General features: G+C 36.9%; 1 protein-coding gene across 2 annotated transcripts in view; it reads left to right on the top strand.

Annotated features, from left to right (window-relative positions):
* RASGRF2 (Ras protein specific guanine nucleotide releasing factor 2) overlaps window positions 1–12,718 on the top strand; it is a 203,873-nt gene that overhangs the window by 95,370 nt on the left and 95,785 nt on the right. For both annotated transcript variants that reach the window (XM_031674454.2, XM_031674449.2), the window contains exons 10-12: window positions 3,764–3,924; window positions 5,072–5,138; window positions 5,672–5,808. In XM_031674454.2, the coding sequence (XP_031530314.2) occupies window positions 3,764–3,924; window positions 5,072–5,138; window positions 5,672–5,808 (365 nt within the window). The remainder of the gene's footprint in view (window positions 1–3,763; window positions 3,925–5,071; window positions 5,139–5,671; window positions 5,809–12,718) is intronic.

Here is a 12,718-nt window from a genome sequence, read left to right as displayed (position 1 = left end):
TGTCCAGATGTTATTATTGCTTGTCTGAGGCACTTCTGTCAGCTATTAATATATCTGATATTATTGTATTGATGTTGATATAATGATTTGCCTTTCAGCAGTATTTTTCTGTATTTGTGTGGCTTGGTTAGTCGGCCAAGGAATTATTCAATAAAGGTGGTAAAAAAAAAAATCAGACCTTAATCTGAAAGTAGAAAATAATCCAATTATGGATACTTTGGAAAGTTTGCATTGTTTTGCTTTGGTTGCTACTTTTACTAAACACCTGTAACGAGTTTTAAAGCCCATGGAGTTGGGTTTAAGAAAATTTTTTTTAAGCTTTGAGGGATTCTCTTTTCTATGAAATGGACCACGGTTTATCTCTAATCGTATACTAGTGTTTGTGTTATTTACTTTTAAGGATGATAGGCAGTCTTGTTTTCAGTGTGTGTATGCATGTGCAAACGCATAAACACAAATAGTTGTGTGGTTTCAATCTGAAATGAATTTGTATTCCGAGGACTAGAAAAAATAAGTCATCCAGGCCATCTGAAAGGCTTCTTCAGAATATGGGTGTCAACCAATCCTGAATGTCAATTCGTGGGAATTTAGCAATTGAAATAACAGGTCTTCTTGTAAATTGATTCCAGTTATTAGATGATAAGTAGGATGCAAAGGGCTGTATCATAGCAGTGATCTGGCACTGTCATTTATTTTCCAAAATCTTTTCAGAGTTTCTTGAGCAAATGTGTAAGTGTCTGAGGCAGTAACAGGTAGATGATACAGCCACGCCATGGAGGTCAAATCCTTGCTGTGTGATATTGGGCAATTTGCTTAACCTCTCTTTGCCTTTGTTTCCTCTCTTTAAGTTGGGGTTAATAGCAGCACCTGTCTTTTAGGGTTGTTGTGAATTAAATGAGCTAATACTCACAAAATCTTCTAGACTAGTGTCTGTGAGATTTTAACATAAACTTTAAAAATCAGGATCTAAATTTTGGAGTGAGTGTCTATTTTCAATAACATGAACTAGATATGAATGTTTATTAGAAGATAAAGGCAAGCTAACTTGACATTTTGTGCCAAAGCCGCTATACATCGTCTGTTATCTTGAGGAAATGTGAATTAGGAAAATTTTTAAAAGGTGACTGAATTTAGAGCTAAATGCATTGAGAACGAGACATGGACCTTTCTGGTACTTTAGTCATTCCCAGACTCAAAAATCACATACTTACAATGTACCAGGGTTCTTTGAAATTGTAACCTGGGGTGTAGAAATTGTTACATCTTCTCAAATGCCTAACCCAATAACCTGGAAACTGCTCTTCATTCTTTTTCACTCCTGAATTGAAAATTAAGAATAAGGGCTTTAGCCAATCCTGAATGCCACGTTGGAGAAAATTAGTGATTGGAAAATGGAAGTGTTTATGTAAGTTGGCCCTGGTTGTTAGACTGATGATGGCGATGCGAGGGACTGTATCATAGCAGTGGCCTGATACTGAAGAATTACTGATTTAAGACTAATAATTTCTCTAATTTGTATTAACTCGAAAGGAATCTTCAAGTCTCGTGGTTGTGTTGAAACATCATGTCAAACGTACGATGAAATGTGAAAAAAATCCACTTAAACTGTGTCCTTCAACGTGATTATTTTATGAACCAGTGTTGAAATTGCTTACTTTTCACTCAGATGTATGGATTTCTGTGCATACCTAATGCATAGAGTCTCCTAGTTGGATATGAGAGGAATAGTTATAGATAAAGTGTGTTAGTGTATAGTTGCCAAGGAAACATTTTTTTTAACCTCAAAGCTAAAATTCACGTAATTACTAATACACGAGCTAACAGTATATTCTATAATTTCTGATTTATAAAGTCATTAAATACAAGAAGCCTTTACCAATGAAGACACTCTTATCCAATTTTCATCGCCTTGGTTATATCCTTCCTGAAAATGACTCCCAACCCGCTTGTCCACCTGTCTGTGGCGCAGTCTTTGGCTCTGCCCTAACCCATCTGCCTGGATGACTCACGACTGCCCAGGACAAAGCTAGAACTTATTGTCTTTTCCCATCCATTCCCTTTCCGAGTTCAGTTTTTATGTGGCTGAATCCATCACCATCTCCTGGCTGGGCCACTTAGTTAGCTGTGACCTTAGGAGAGCAGCTTAGCCTGCAGGCTCTGGTTTCGCCTTGTGAGATGAGGGGATGAGCCGGGTTCTCTGAAAGATCTCCTCTGGCTTAGATCCCACCCTCTGGTTCTCATGAGTACAGTCCTGCTGCTGTTATCTGCTCAGGTACTCATCTAAGTGTTCTGCTGTCTGCTTTTTCTTCTCTCCTTTAGTCTTCATGTTAAACTACCTGCTGCCGGCACTCTCCTCTAGTGTGCTCCCACCTCTCTCCTCCTTCTTACCCATTCCCTCCGCTGGAACCAAGCCTTCCCCTGCCTGTTCTCCAGTCCCCGCCCTCCCCAGGACTGCCTCTGTGTTATTCTTTAAACCCTGAATAGCTGCTGACTCTGACTCTGGCAAGCAACCCCACCTCAATATTCACCTGGGTAGATGGAATCAGGGCATAGACACTTGGGTTCTTTACCCCCTGCACATCTTTGGATCTCTGCTAAAAAGTAAATGCTATTTGGAATATTCATATGTTAGCGTGAACCTTTTGTGACCCACAATCATAGTTTAACTATTTTACATAATTTAGAAATTTAGAGGATTTTATTCTCCACTTATAGGAATAATTTGGGCTCGTTTAAAAAAAAAATCAGGAAACCCAGAAAAAGTGTGAAGAAGAAAATAAGGTTGCCTGCAATCTCATCTCTTAGTGATGACCACTGTTATTATTTAAAGGATGAATAAGCATTTAACGTTTCTTATGAGACTGATAGGAGACTTTGTAAGGCTGCAGTTGGGGTAGGTGGTGGATTAAACAGATAGAAATATTACTGGCTCGAGGCATTTCAGAAGTCAGAGGCAAGGTATTTGCAAGCATCTTTCTTAGTTCTTTTTGGTTTGATTTTTAACTTAGATTGGAATTTTATTTGGGGGGGAGCAGGAGATCATTACTGGGGTAAAATTATATGAAGTCTTTGCATAACTCCTCACATTGAATGGAAGACAGTGTTACTTACAGGAATGTTCTGGGTATAGATTTTATGTAGTTTCTTTTCCATTTTGATTCTACAAAGAATTTTTATCACATATAATTTAAATGTTACCTGAAATAGCTGCCCTTTAAAAATAGTCCTTAACTAAATTGTGTTGAATTGTATAATTTATGTATTTTTATAGTATAGATGTATTGTACATTCTCTTTTTAAAATACAAAGTAAATTATATCAGTGCTATTTATCTACCTTCAGTGCTTATGAAGAATAAATTCTATTTGCTTTTTATTATATTATTTTATTACTACATGTAATTATACAATATGTACCTTATTCTTAAGTAAATAAGTTGATTGAGATCAGATTACCAAGGACAGATGGCAGAAGTGCCTTGTTTTTTGGATTCAATTTGGCTTTCTTTTAAATTTACTCTCCAGCTTATAGATAAATAATCAAGTCTAAAGTGTTTTTACAAAGATAGTAGGAATTAGTGTGACCTTTAAAACATAATGCATTGTTTCATCTGCTCAGAGTGCAGGGGACTTACTTGTTCCAATGATGCATCAAATAAATCCTTGGTATCTGGGGGAACAGGCCCTAGTGTTTTTGCATCAGGAGCGGCTCTCACTTGACAGAATTTTAATTGCTGTGTGTTCTTCACTTTTGTGATCACCAGGTTCTCTTATTCAAGTACCTTCTGTTGAGAGGGGGAAACTTAGTAAAGTTCGCCTGGGTTCATTGTCTTTGAAAAAGGAAGGAGAAAGACAGTGCTTCTTATTTACAAAACACTTTTTAATTTGTACAAGAAGTTCAGGAGGAAAGCTGCATCTGCTCAAGGTACCGGTTTTACCTGACTCTATCTTTTATGTGCCATGCATTTAAGAGGCACTGAGGTTAATTTAATTATGACTTTCTCATGCCTGCTATCATAAAACAGATTGTCATGATTGTATGGTAAGGTAATGTACAGTTACCAACCTTGACATTTACTTTGTTGTCAATTGGATCCAAAGTAATAGAAATTTAAGTGTGCATTGCTATAAAGAAGTGCAATTAAGATCACAGCTTGGACAAATGATGACTGCTGAGCTACAAAAATCTTGTCAAATTACTATAGTGTACTGATTATGTAATTTTTGCTAAGTGCTGTTTCATCTTGCTCAGTACCAAGAGTTAGCACACTGTGGCACAGAGCTTGCTGCCTGTTTTTGATAATAAAGTTTTATTGGCACACAGCGACACTCATTTTTTAACATATTGTCCCTGGTTGTTTTCATGCTTTTTCAAATGGCAGATTTTAGCAGCTGTGATAGAGGTTATATGGCTTGAAAAGCCTAAAAGATTTACTATCTGGCCCTTTACAAAAAAGGTTTGCCTATATGTCCCTTCTGTTACTAGTGCCTAAAAATATCCAACATCATGACAATGGCTTTCTACTGCTTAAATCACTTTCTGGTTGGAGAGTTCCACCCTGTGCTGAGCTGCATTCACTCTACAGCGCCCCTAAGGTGCCATATCGTCTCCCATAGACTGACTTGCTAGATTTTATAAACATTGGGAGTGAGAATGGGTGGGGTGGTGGGAATCTTGAAGTTCAATGAGTTCAATTCCTTTTGCACATCCAAGTTTAATTTTAGACTCTATGAAAAATCATTTATGATGCAGAATTGCTGTTTTCTTCTGTGGCAATTTGAATGTAAGGTTTACACACAAAAAATGTAAAAAAAAAAAAAACCACCGCATACACATTGGGGGAGGGTATATAGCTGAGTGGTAGAACATGTGCTTAGCATGCATGAGGTCCTGGGTTCAATCCCCAGTACCTCCACTAAACAAACAAACAAACAAACCTGATCCCCCTCCCCAAATCCTCCAAAATGTAAAAAAAAACCCAAAACCATAAATGAATGTAAGGTTTACAAATCATAGCTTCCGACCTATGCAAGACGCTCATCCTCTTAATGAAAAATCGCTTTGTTTCCAGACAGGTGGAGTTCTCTCTCTAATAGAATGTACGTTGGTGGAGGAGCCCGATGCCAGCGATGATGACTGTAAGTCACATTCTATCACTTAGAGTTATATTAGAATTTAGAAGTCCTATGGTTTTTATTCATTCATAGCTAAGAAGAGCTGCTTAAGGAGGCAGGAAGTAAGTAAAGGATAATAAACTCCCTGAATTCATTTATAGATGAAAAATTCTGTTGAACCCTTTAACCTGTGAGCCTTGTTAAGCCATCTTTGGGAATTCACACTTTACTGAATTTGTTTCATGATAGTGACTTTTCTGTGGTAGAGAAGAAAGAAATTGAATTAGAATGTTGGAATTCTGTAAATTATAGAAATTTAAAAAGAGCATGAAATGAGAAAGAGCACAGGATCCTAGTCCTAAGTAACCTACTGATCTCAGCTTTTTCATCTGCTTATGAGCTTCACAAAGCCACCCCCATACCCAAGCAGCACCAGATTGCTGAAATGAGATTCCAGACTTAAGTGCACGTCAATTGTATTACCAGAATTACGTGAGAGCAGCTATCACTCATATGTTTGTATTCATATCTAAGTGTTGGGCTTATGTGTGTTAAAGCCAAAGGTTCTGGGCAAGTGTTTGGACACCTGGATTTTAAAATAGTGGTGGAGCCTCCGGATGCTGCCCCTTTCACTGTAGTCTTGTTAGCACCTTCACGCCAGGAGAAAGCTGCCTGGACCAGTGACATAAGTCAGGTAAGCAAGAGGCTTTGCCATCAGTTGGTTTTTGTTTTTGTTTTTTGTTTTTAATTTCATAGCATAAGTTTTGGGAGAGGAATTTTAGAGTCAATTTATTTTTATTAAAATACTATGTCTGGTGGCCGTGGCCACTACCATCACCACTATGTATTTCAATATACTGGATCATTTGTTGTTGTTGTTATTTGTTTAAAATTTACCTGAAATGAAGTCATTGCATTTTGCTTCCTGGGCATTTTTGTACAAGCTGTCAATGTAATCAGTTGTGTTAAACAATGTTAAAATTGTCCTGTTAGCGATAAATTCTCAATGACCCCACTAAATTTTCTTTGCTTGTTACTGAGGTAGGAGAATGGTGAGAGATACAAAAACAGCTAATAAGGACTGTGATGAGAAATCACAAATTAAGGAATCAAATCAGAGAAGAAATACTGTCTGTTGTATGAAGTCTGAAAATGAGCTCCTGTGTTTTATCTGCAAACAATCAGGGAACAGATTTGCTTCCCTTTCCTTGCTCAGCAATGCCCAGTTAGGGAATTGCTGCTTTTATTCAGGATTTGAAAGAATGTCAAAACTAGTGATGATGGGGCTTGGGTGTTCTTAAATCCAAACTCCACATTACTTTTGGCTCCATTAACCAAACTAGATGAAAAGGGAAGCTGTGTAAGGAAAATATTAAAAGAAAGTTTGATAATTATCTTTAGAGTTGTTAACTCAAGGAAGATTGGGGCAAACAGGAAAGGCATTTCCTATAGATTCCAGTGCCTTCCTTTTCTGAAGAGCTCACAGTAATTTACGTATGACAGATAAAAATATGAACTGTATCATAGTTCTTCAGATACTTAATTTTTTTCTGAGTGACTGAAAGCTGAAGGGAAATAGAAAGAAAATGAATAGGAAAAATAATTATTTTTATATGTCAAAGAAATTTTACAGACTTAATCTCATTTGACTCTCACAATACTATTCTGAAGGTAAACAGAAATAGTAGTCCCATTTCACAGGTGAGAAAACTGAGGTTTGGAAGGCTGAGCATTTGTTAGAAGTTACACAACTGTGTTGAGTCAGGACTCCAACCTAATCCAGGTCTTTTATTAGCACTCTCACTATCCTCTACTGAACACTGAATTTTTACTTCTTTACTCCCAGGAGTGTTTTGATGATTGAATAAATAGGTGAAGTTAAGGTGCTTCTTTTCTGGCTAACAAAGGAATGAAAATATGGGATCTTGTATATTTGTATAATTACAAATCCTTGTAGTGATTTATTAATAGTTTCATTAGCTCTGTGCTGTGTGAATTAATACTTAATTATGTCTCTGCAATGCCTTTCTTACTTTATGAAACTCTGAATCAGTCACTGATTCTACGAACGTTAATTGAGCAATCATGATGTGCTGCCAGGGTTCGTGTAGGTACCAGGGATATGGCAATGGTCCCTGCTCTCAAGGAGACAGGCAGATGAGTGTGAATAAAGGGAAGGAGACAAAATGCAGCAAAATTTTGTATGTGTTGTGAAGCCAAGATGAGTAGGAAAATTGGGGAGAATAGGAATATAGGCAAAGATGTTTCTCCAACTGCTTATAGCTTCTACCTTATGATGTAACTGGGGCTCCTGAGATACAGAGTTGATAAAAACTTTAAGTGATCTTCCTTAATGTGCTGGTAAGGCATTGCTAAGAGAGAAAAGACCCATGGGGTGCATGAAAGATTCTATGCTCGGTCCTTTAAAGAAAGGATTCGATACTTTGCCTTCCAGAAGCGTCCAAGTGAGGCTCCCTACTTAGACTACATCTTGAGTTGAGTATACAACTTCATCCCGTTTCTCCAAGTTGTTATGCCTAGTATGTTAAATTGTACTAGCTTATGTGTACAATTGAATTGGAGAAGGAAACAACAGAAAGTTTTATCTTTTTGAGTGATGGTAATAGCATTATGTAAAATTACTATGTTCAGTCGAGCCTTAATATTGTGTGGCTTTGACACTTATGATTTCAGCCATTCAACAAATACATTTATGCAGTGATGCTATATGCCAGGCACTGTTTAGGCACTTGTGATAGATCATGAACAGGAGGCAACAACAAAAAATTCCCTGATCTTGTGTAGCTTACATTCTAGCATGGAGAAAACTGAAAATAATCATAATAAATGACTATATACTATTTCATGTTAGATGATGATAGGGCAGGATAAGAAGAATTGGGCACCTGGAGGTAGAGGTGGATCGGTACAGTTTTTATAAGGTGGTTATCTCATTATGAAGAAGACATCTAAACCAAGATCCAAAAACAAAGGTCATGGAAATACCATGTAGATATGTAGTGAAGAGAAAGTCATTCCAAACAAAAGGAATAGCCATTGCAGAGATTCTAGAGTAGGAGGACTCCGCATATTTTAAGAAATAGCATGAAGGTGTGTGTGGCTGAAGGGGAATGTACAAGGGGGGAAATAGAAAAAGAAAAAGTAATGTAAGTGGTGTTGTTAAGTAAGCAGTGGGATTGTAAGTGGTGTTGTTAAGTAAGCAGCTCTCAGGGGAGAGGTCCAGGTGGGCGGCTCTGCCATTTAGATGGTATTTAGGGCTGTGAGACTGTTGAGATCACTCGGAGTAAATGTAGGTAGAAATGAGAAGAGGGCCATGGACTGAGTGAGGAAGCAGGGAGAAAAGCAAAGAAGACTGAGAAGGAACCAGCAGTGTGATTGGAGGATAGCCAAGGTGGTGTGGTGTCCAGTATGTCCAGTGAAGAAAATGTATCAAGGTGAAGGGAGTGGTCACGGGTTAACTGCTTCTAAAAGTTGAGTATGGCAGTGAGCATTCTGGGATACTTAGTGATTTTCCTGATGCCGGGTTTGAATGGTGGGTGGTGGAGGCAAATTGCTTTACAATTGTTTGAGCCTAGCCTACTGCTCAGCAGCCTGCATCTCAACTGGGTTTTGTTCTCTGCTTAAAGCATTTTCATTTTATAGGGGAAGTTATGGGCTATACATACATTGATGGAATTTGTCAGTCTCCCAAGTATGCCTCTGGACATATTCATTATTAATCAGATGAGCATTTGGAATGCTTGAAAATGTACTTTTTAATATTTTATTATGTATATGTAAAAATATGGACACAAAAGGGAACTTAAAATACTTCCAACACCCAGACCACTAAATAAATGTTTATCAAAGTATTTTCCACAGATAACTGTGTAGGGTTACCTGAGAGATTTTTTGAAATGCAGATTTCTGAACCCACATTCCAGACACCCCCCTTCCCTGGTTTAACAAGCTCTACAGATCACTTCTGCACAATTAAATTAGAGAAAGTTTACTCTGAAAATTAAATGTTTCGTATTTAAAACTCTCACAGTCCTGACATACAGAAATAACTTAACAGTTTAGCTCTCAGTGTATATATGAATCATTTTTTTGCTTTTTATTTCTTCCTATATTCCTATGAATTCTTCCTATTGACATCTTCTAATAGCAAGTATATATGTTTTATTGATATGTATATACACACACACACACACACACACACATTACCATGTTAACGTACCACTTTTCTAGCTCTTTCTGAATAATTAGGCATATGGGCAGTTTCCAAGTTTCAGCATTAATATTTGATGTAGTGCTAAACATCTTCTGTGCAGGGAGTTTCTCCCCCTTTCAAGGTCCTTTGTTGGTGTATCTTGCCCGCAGTGTTTAAGGCTGGTACAAAGGGCCTGATCGCTAGCATGACTTCATGAAACGTAACTCAGCAGTCTGCCCAAATGCTCCAAGAAATACATAACTCATTATTTCATGACATCACAGCAAGGTATCTATGCAGCTTTCTTCTAAGTCCTGCCAGTGTTGAGATTTGTTACATTTATCACATTTTCTTATTTAATGGGAAAGTTTCTTACTTTCTAGTGGTTTTAATTTACATTTCTGTAATTATCAGTGATATGAACATTTCACTATTTCTATTTGTTGTCTGTTTATACCAAATGGACATTTATCCATTGGAGCTACCCATATTGACTAGGGAAATGGCCATTTTCTTTCAGTCCAAATTATGAATATGTTCTCCATTATTTTGTCTTTTTATTTCGGTCACTTTTTATTTTGAAAATTTCAATTTTTTTCTGCCTTGATTTGACACCACCTTGCTAAACTGTTGCACCATGTTATAGTCATCACATGCAGCTCTTATTTGAGGTAATAAAGTGCTGCCTGAGTATTGACAGAATCCCGGTTTCACATGAAGAATTCTATACAAAAATTAAGACTTTTGGCTTTGTCAGGCCTCTCTCTCTGAAGCTGTAATTTTTAGAAGTAACAATTGCTTGAATGATTAATTATACTTTCAGTTCCACCAGCAAGGTCATAATTAACCATTGGTGCCTCCAACAAAATGTACAAGTGGTTAATGGTCTTGACCAATAATTCTTCCCTTTTTCATCTATTTATAGGGAAAAATTTGAGGCTGAAGATTTGACTGTTCAGTTCAGTATAGTGCTTTCATTTGTGCATGTCCTACTGTCATACATAATGGTGTATTAAACAGGTTTTTCTGTAATTATAGGTATTAACTAAAATGCAGAATTAAAATTCACCTCTAAGCTTCTTGGTTTGGGCAGATGTGTCAAAATATAGACCTTGTATAGACAAATTTGTAGCACACTGAATGCTTTCTCCCTTAAAATAGCTTCTCTGGATTTTTTACTTTAATATAAAAAGGTGAATTAAAAGAAAAATTGAATCTCCTTTTCTCTCCACTGCATAGAAGTATTAAGGTAAAAAATATAGTGACATAGTCGACCACTGACCTTTGACTAGAGATCACCTTAAGCAAGACCCTCAGAAAACCCTGCTGGAGAAGCCATTCTCAACCCTCCTTCAAGGACCACCTGCATCAAAATTACCTGTGACTTTTGTGAATGTACATATTCCCAGTCCTGCCCCTAGTTGTAGTATGTGGTCCCAAACTAGAATAGCTGTGACCTAGGAATCTGCTTTTCTTATCTTGTTAATATCAAGGTTTACAGTAATTCACGTGAATTCAGTGTGTCCTTAAAGGTATGTGACACCCTGGTTATTTTCATGTCTTCTTAAACGAGTGAACTGTATTCATATTCCCCGGGATCAATCTCTTTTCCCCAATACAATCAAGATATGTGCTTATATAATCGTGAATATATACCATGGCTTCCAATGTAAATATATTCATACACACATTCATAAATACAAATTCTATTGTAGGTTAACTTTTTTTTTTCCTGGAAGAGAATGCTTTCTTCAATGTAACAGTAATAAAAATGGAAGTGAGTTAAAAGCAGAATACTCAAACCCTCCAGGAGACCTCTTTGTTCACACTCATATTGTCACAGAAGCCTCTCTGTGGAACCCCTAAGAAATAAGGAATCCATTTCAAAACCACGCCTTTATTGTAATTATACCATAATACGTTTTATATATACATGTTTGTATATATGTGTATATACATATTCATCTATCCCATAGATGAAGAGTGTGTGTCAATTCTCAAAGACCTTTTTGTACAATTAAATATGACTTTTTATTAGTCTTTTGAGCTATATGGTTCAGCTGTGTTTTCTTCTCCTGAAACTTGAGTGTAAGTGAAAATTTCTTTGTCTTCCTATTGAAAATAATTTTAATGCTTAACACAATGAATCAAAAAGACTTATGAATGAGGTTTGACATTGGATAATGAGATGTTCAAAAGTAGTCACATAAATCTTCTCTTTTGGATCTAAAACATTTATCTCAAGTTCCAATTCTGGCATTGTAGAGGACTGCACCGATTTCGATCCCCTCTAGCTACAAATCCAGAAAAGTTTAATACATAGGATCAGTATAATTTAAAAAATTATACATTGGTGATATTTACAAATATAAAGGGAAATCTCTAGTTGCCAGAAATAACAAAGGAACTTAAAGTCAGGGCAGAAGTCATGTAAACTAAAGACATAGGGACTTGGGAATGATTTTAGATTAGATATTGGTCCCACACCTGAGGGATATTAACAGAAGGAGCAAGGGGTATCCTTGGACCCCTTAAAGGAATTGAGATCCCTGTTTAAAGCCTGGGCATTGGAAGGCTGTCCCTTCCATGAAATAAGTACTCAAAACCACCCAATAAGCCAGGAAGATATAAAGTAGTTTGTCTTTGTCTTGGGTTCTGAAATTTTTAAAATCTCCTTTGAAAAAAATGAATGTGTTTCTGACCTATGGCTTTGAAATTCAGATTTATAATATTCACATGGTATGAAAATTCCAAACTGAGAAATTTACACAAAAACAATTTTTGGACGGTTGCTATCCCAAGAATGCTTGGTAGAAGCAAACACAAAGTCACTACATTAGCAACACTTTAGCAGTTCAGGACGCGTGATGATGTGCTCAAAATTGAAAATTACGAATCTTGTGAGTAAACGATCTGTCATGAGCAAGAGTCAGAAGATCCATTGAGCAGTAAAGTTAGCACTGCTGGAACTTCAGATAATAGAGCAATAACTTACAAAAGACTGTAAAAAAGAATGTTTAAAGTATAATAAAGCTATGGAAGGAAGGAAGGAAAGAAGGAAGGAAGGACGAGAAGGAAGAAAGAAGGAAATAAAAGAATAGACCACTGTGTAAAAAGGACCAGTCTGATCTGTCAAAGAACCAAATAGAAAATCTGAACGTGGAAACTACAGTCCTATGTCATCCTAAGGCTGTTGGCTGTGTAACTATGCTATTGCTTAGAATGTTAAAGGAAATTGAAGGAACACTGTTCATTTTCACAATCCTCACCAAACACCATCTCTGTCCTCCCACTTTCTGTGTTGGTTATCCAGGTGGCATCCTCATTCTGCTTAAGAATCATTGAGACTAAAAAGTCTAAAGAGCTATAAAAGTCACTGGGGTGAAGGATC

The sequence above is a fragment of the Vicugna pacos genome, chromosome 3, assembly GCF_048564905.1.
Source record: "Vicugna pacos chromosome 3, VicPac4, whole genome shotgun sequence".
Lineage (NCBI taxonomy): Eukaryota > Metazoa > Chordata > Mammalia > Artiodactyla > Camelidae > Vicugna > Vicugna pacos.
Note: the sequence above shows the minus strand (reverse complement) of the source record. Positions and strands in the feature narration are given on the sequence as shown.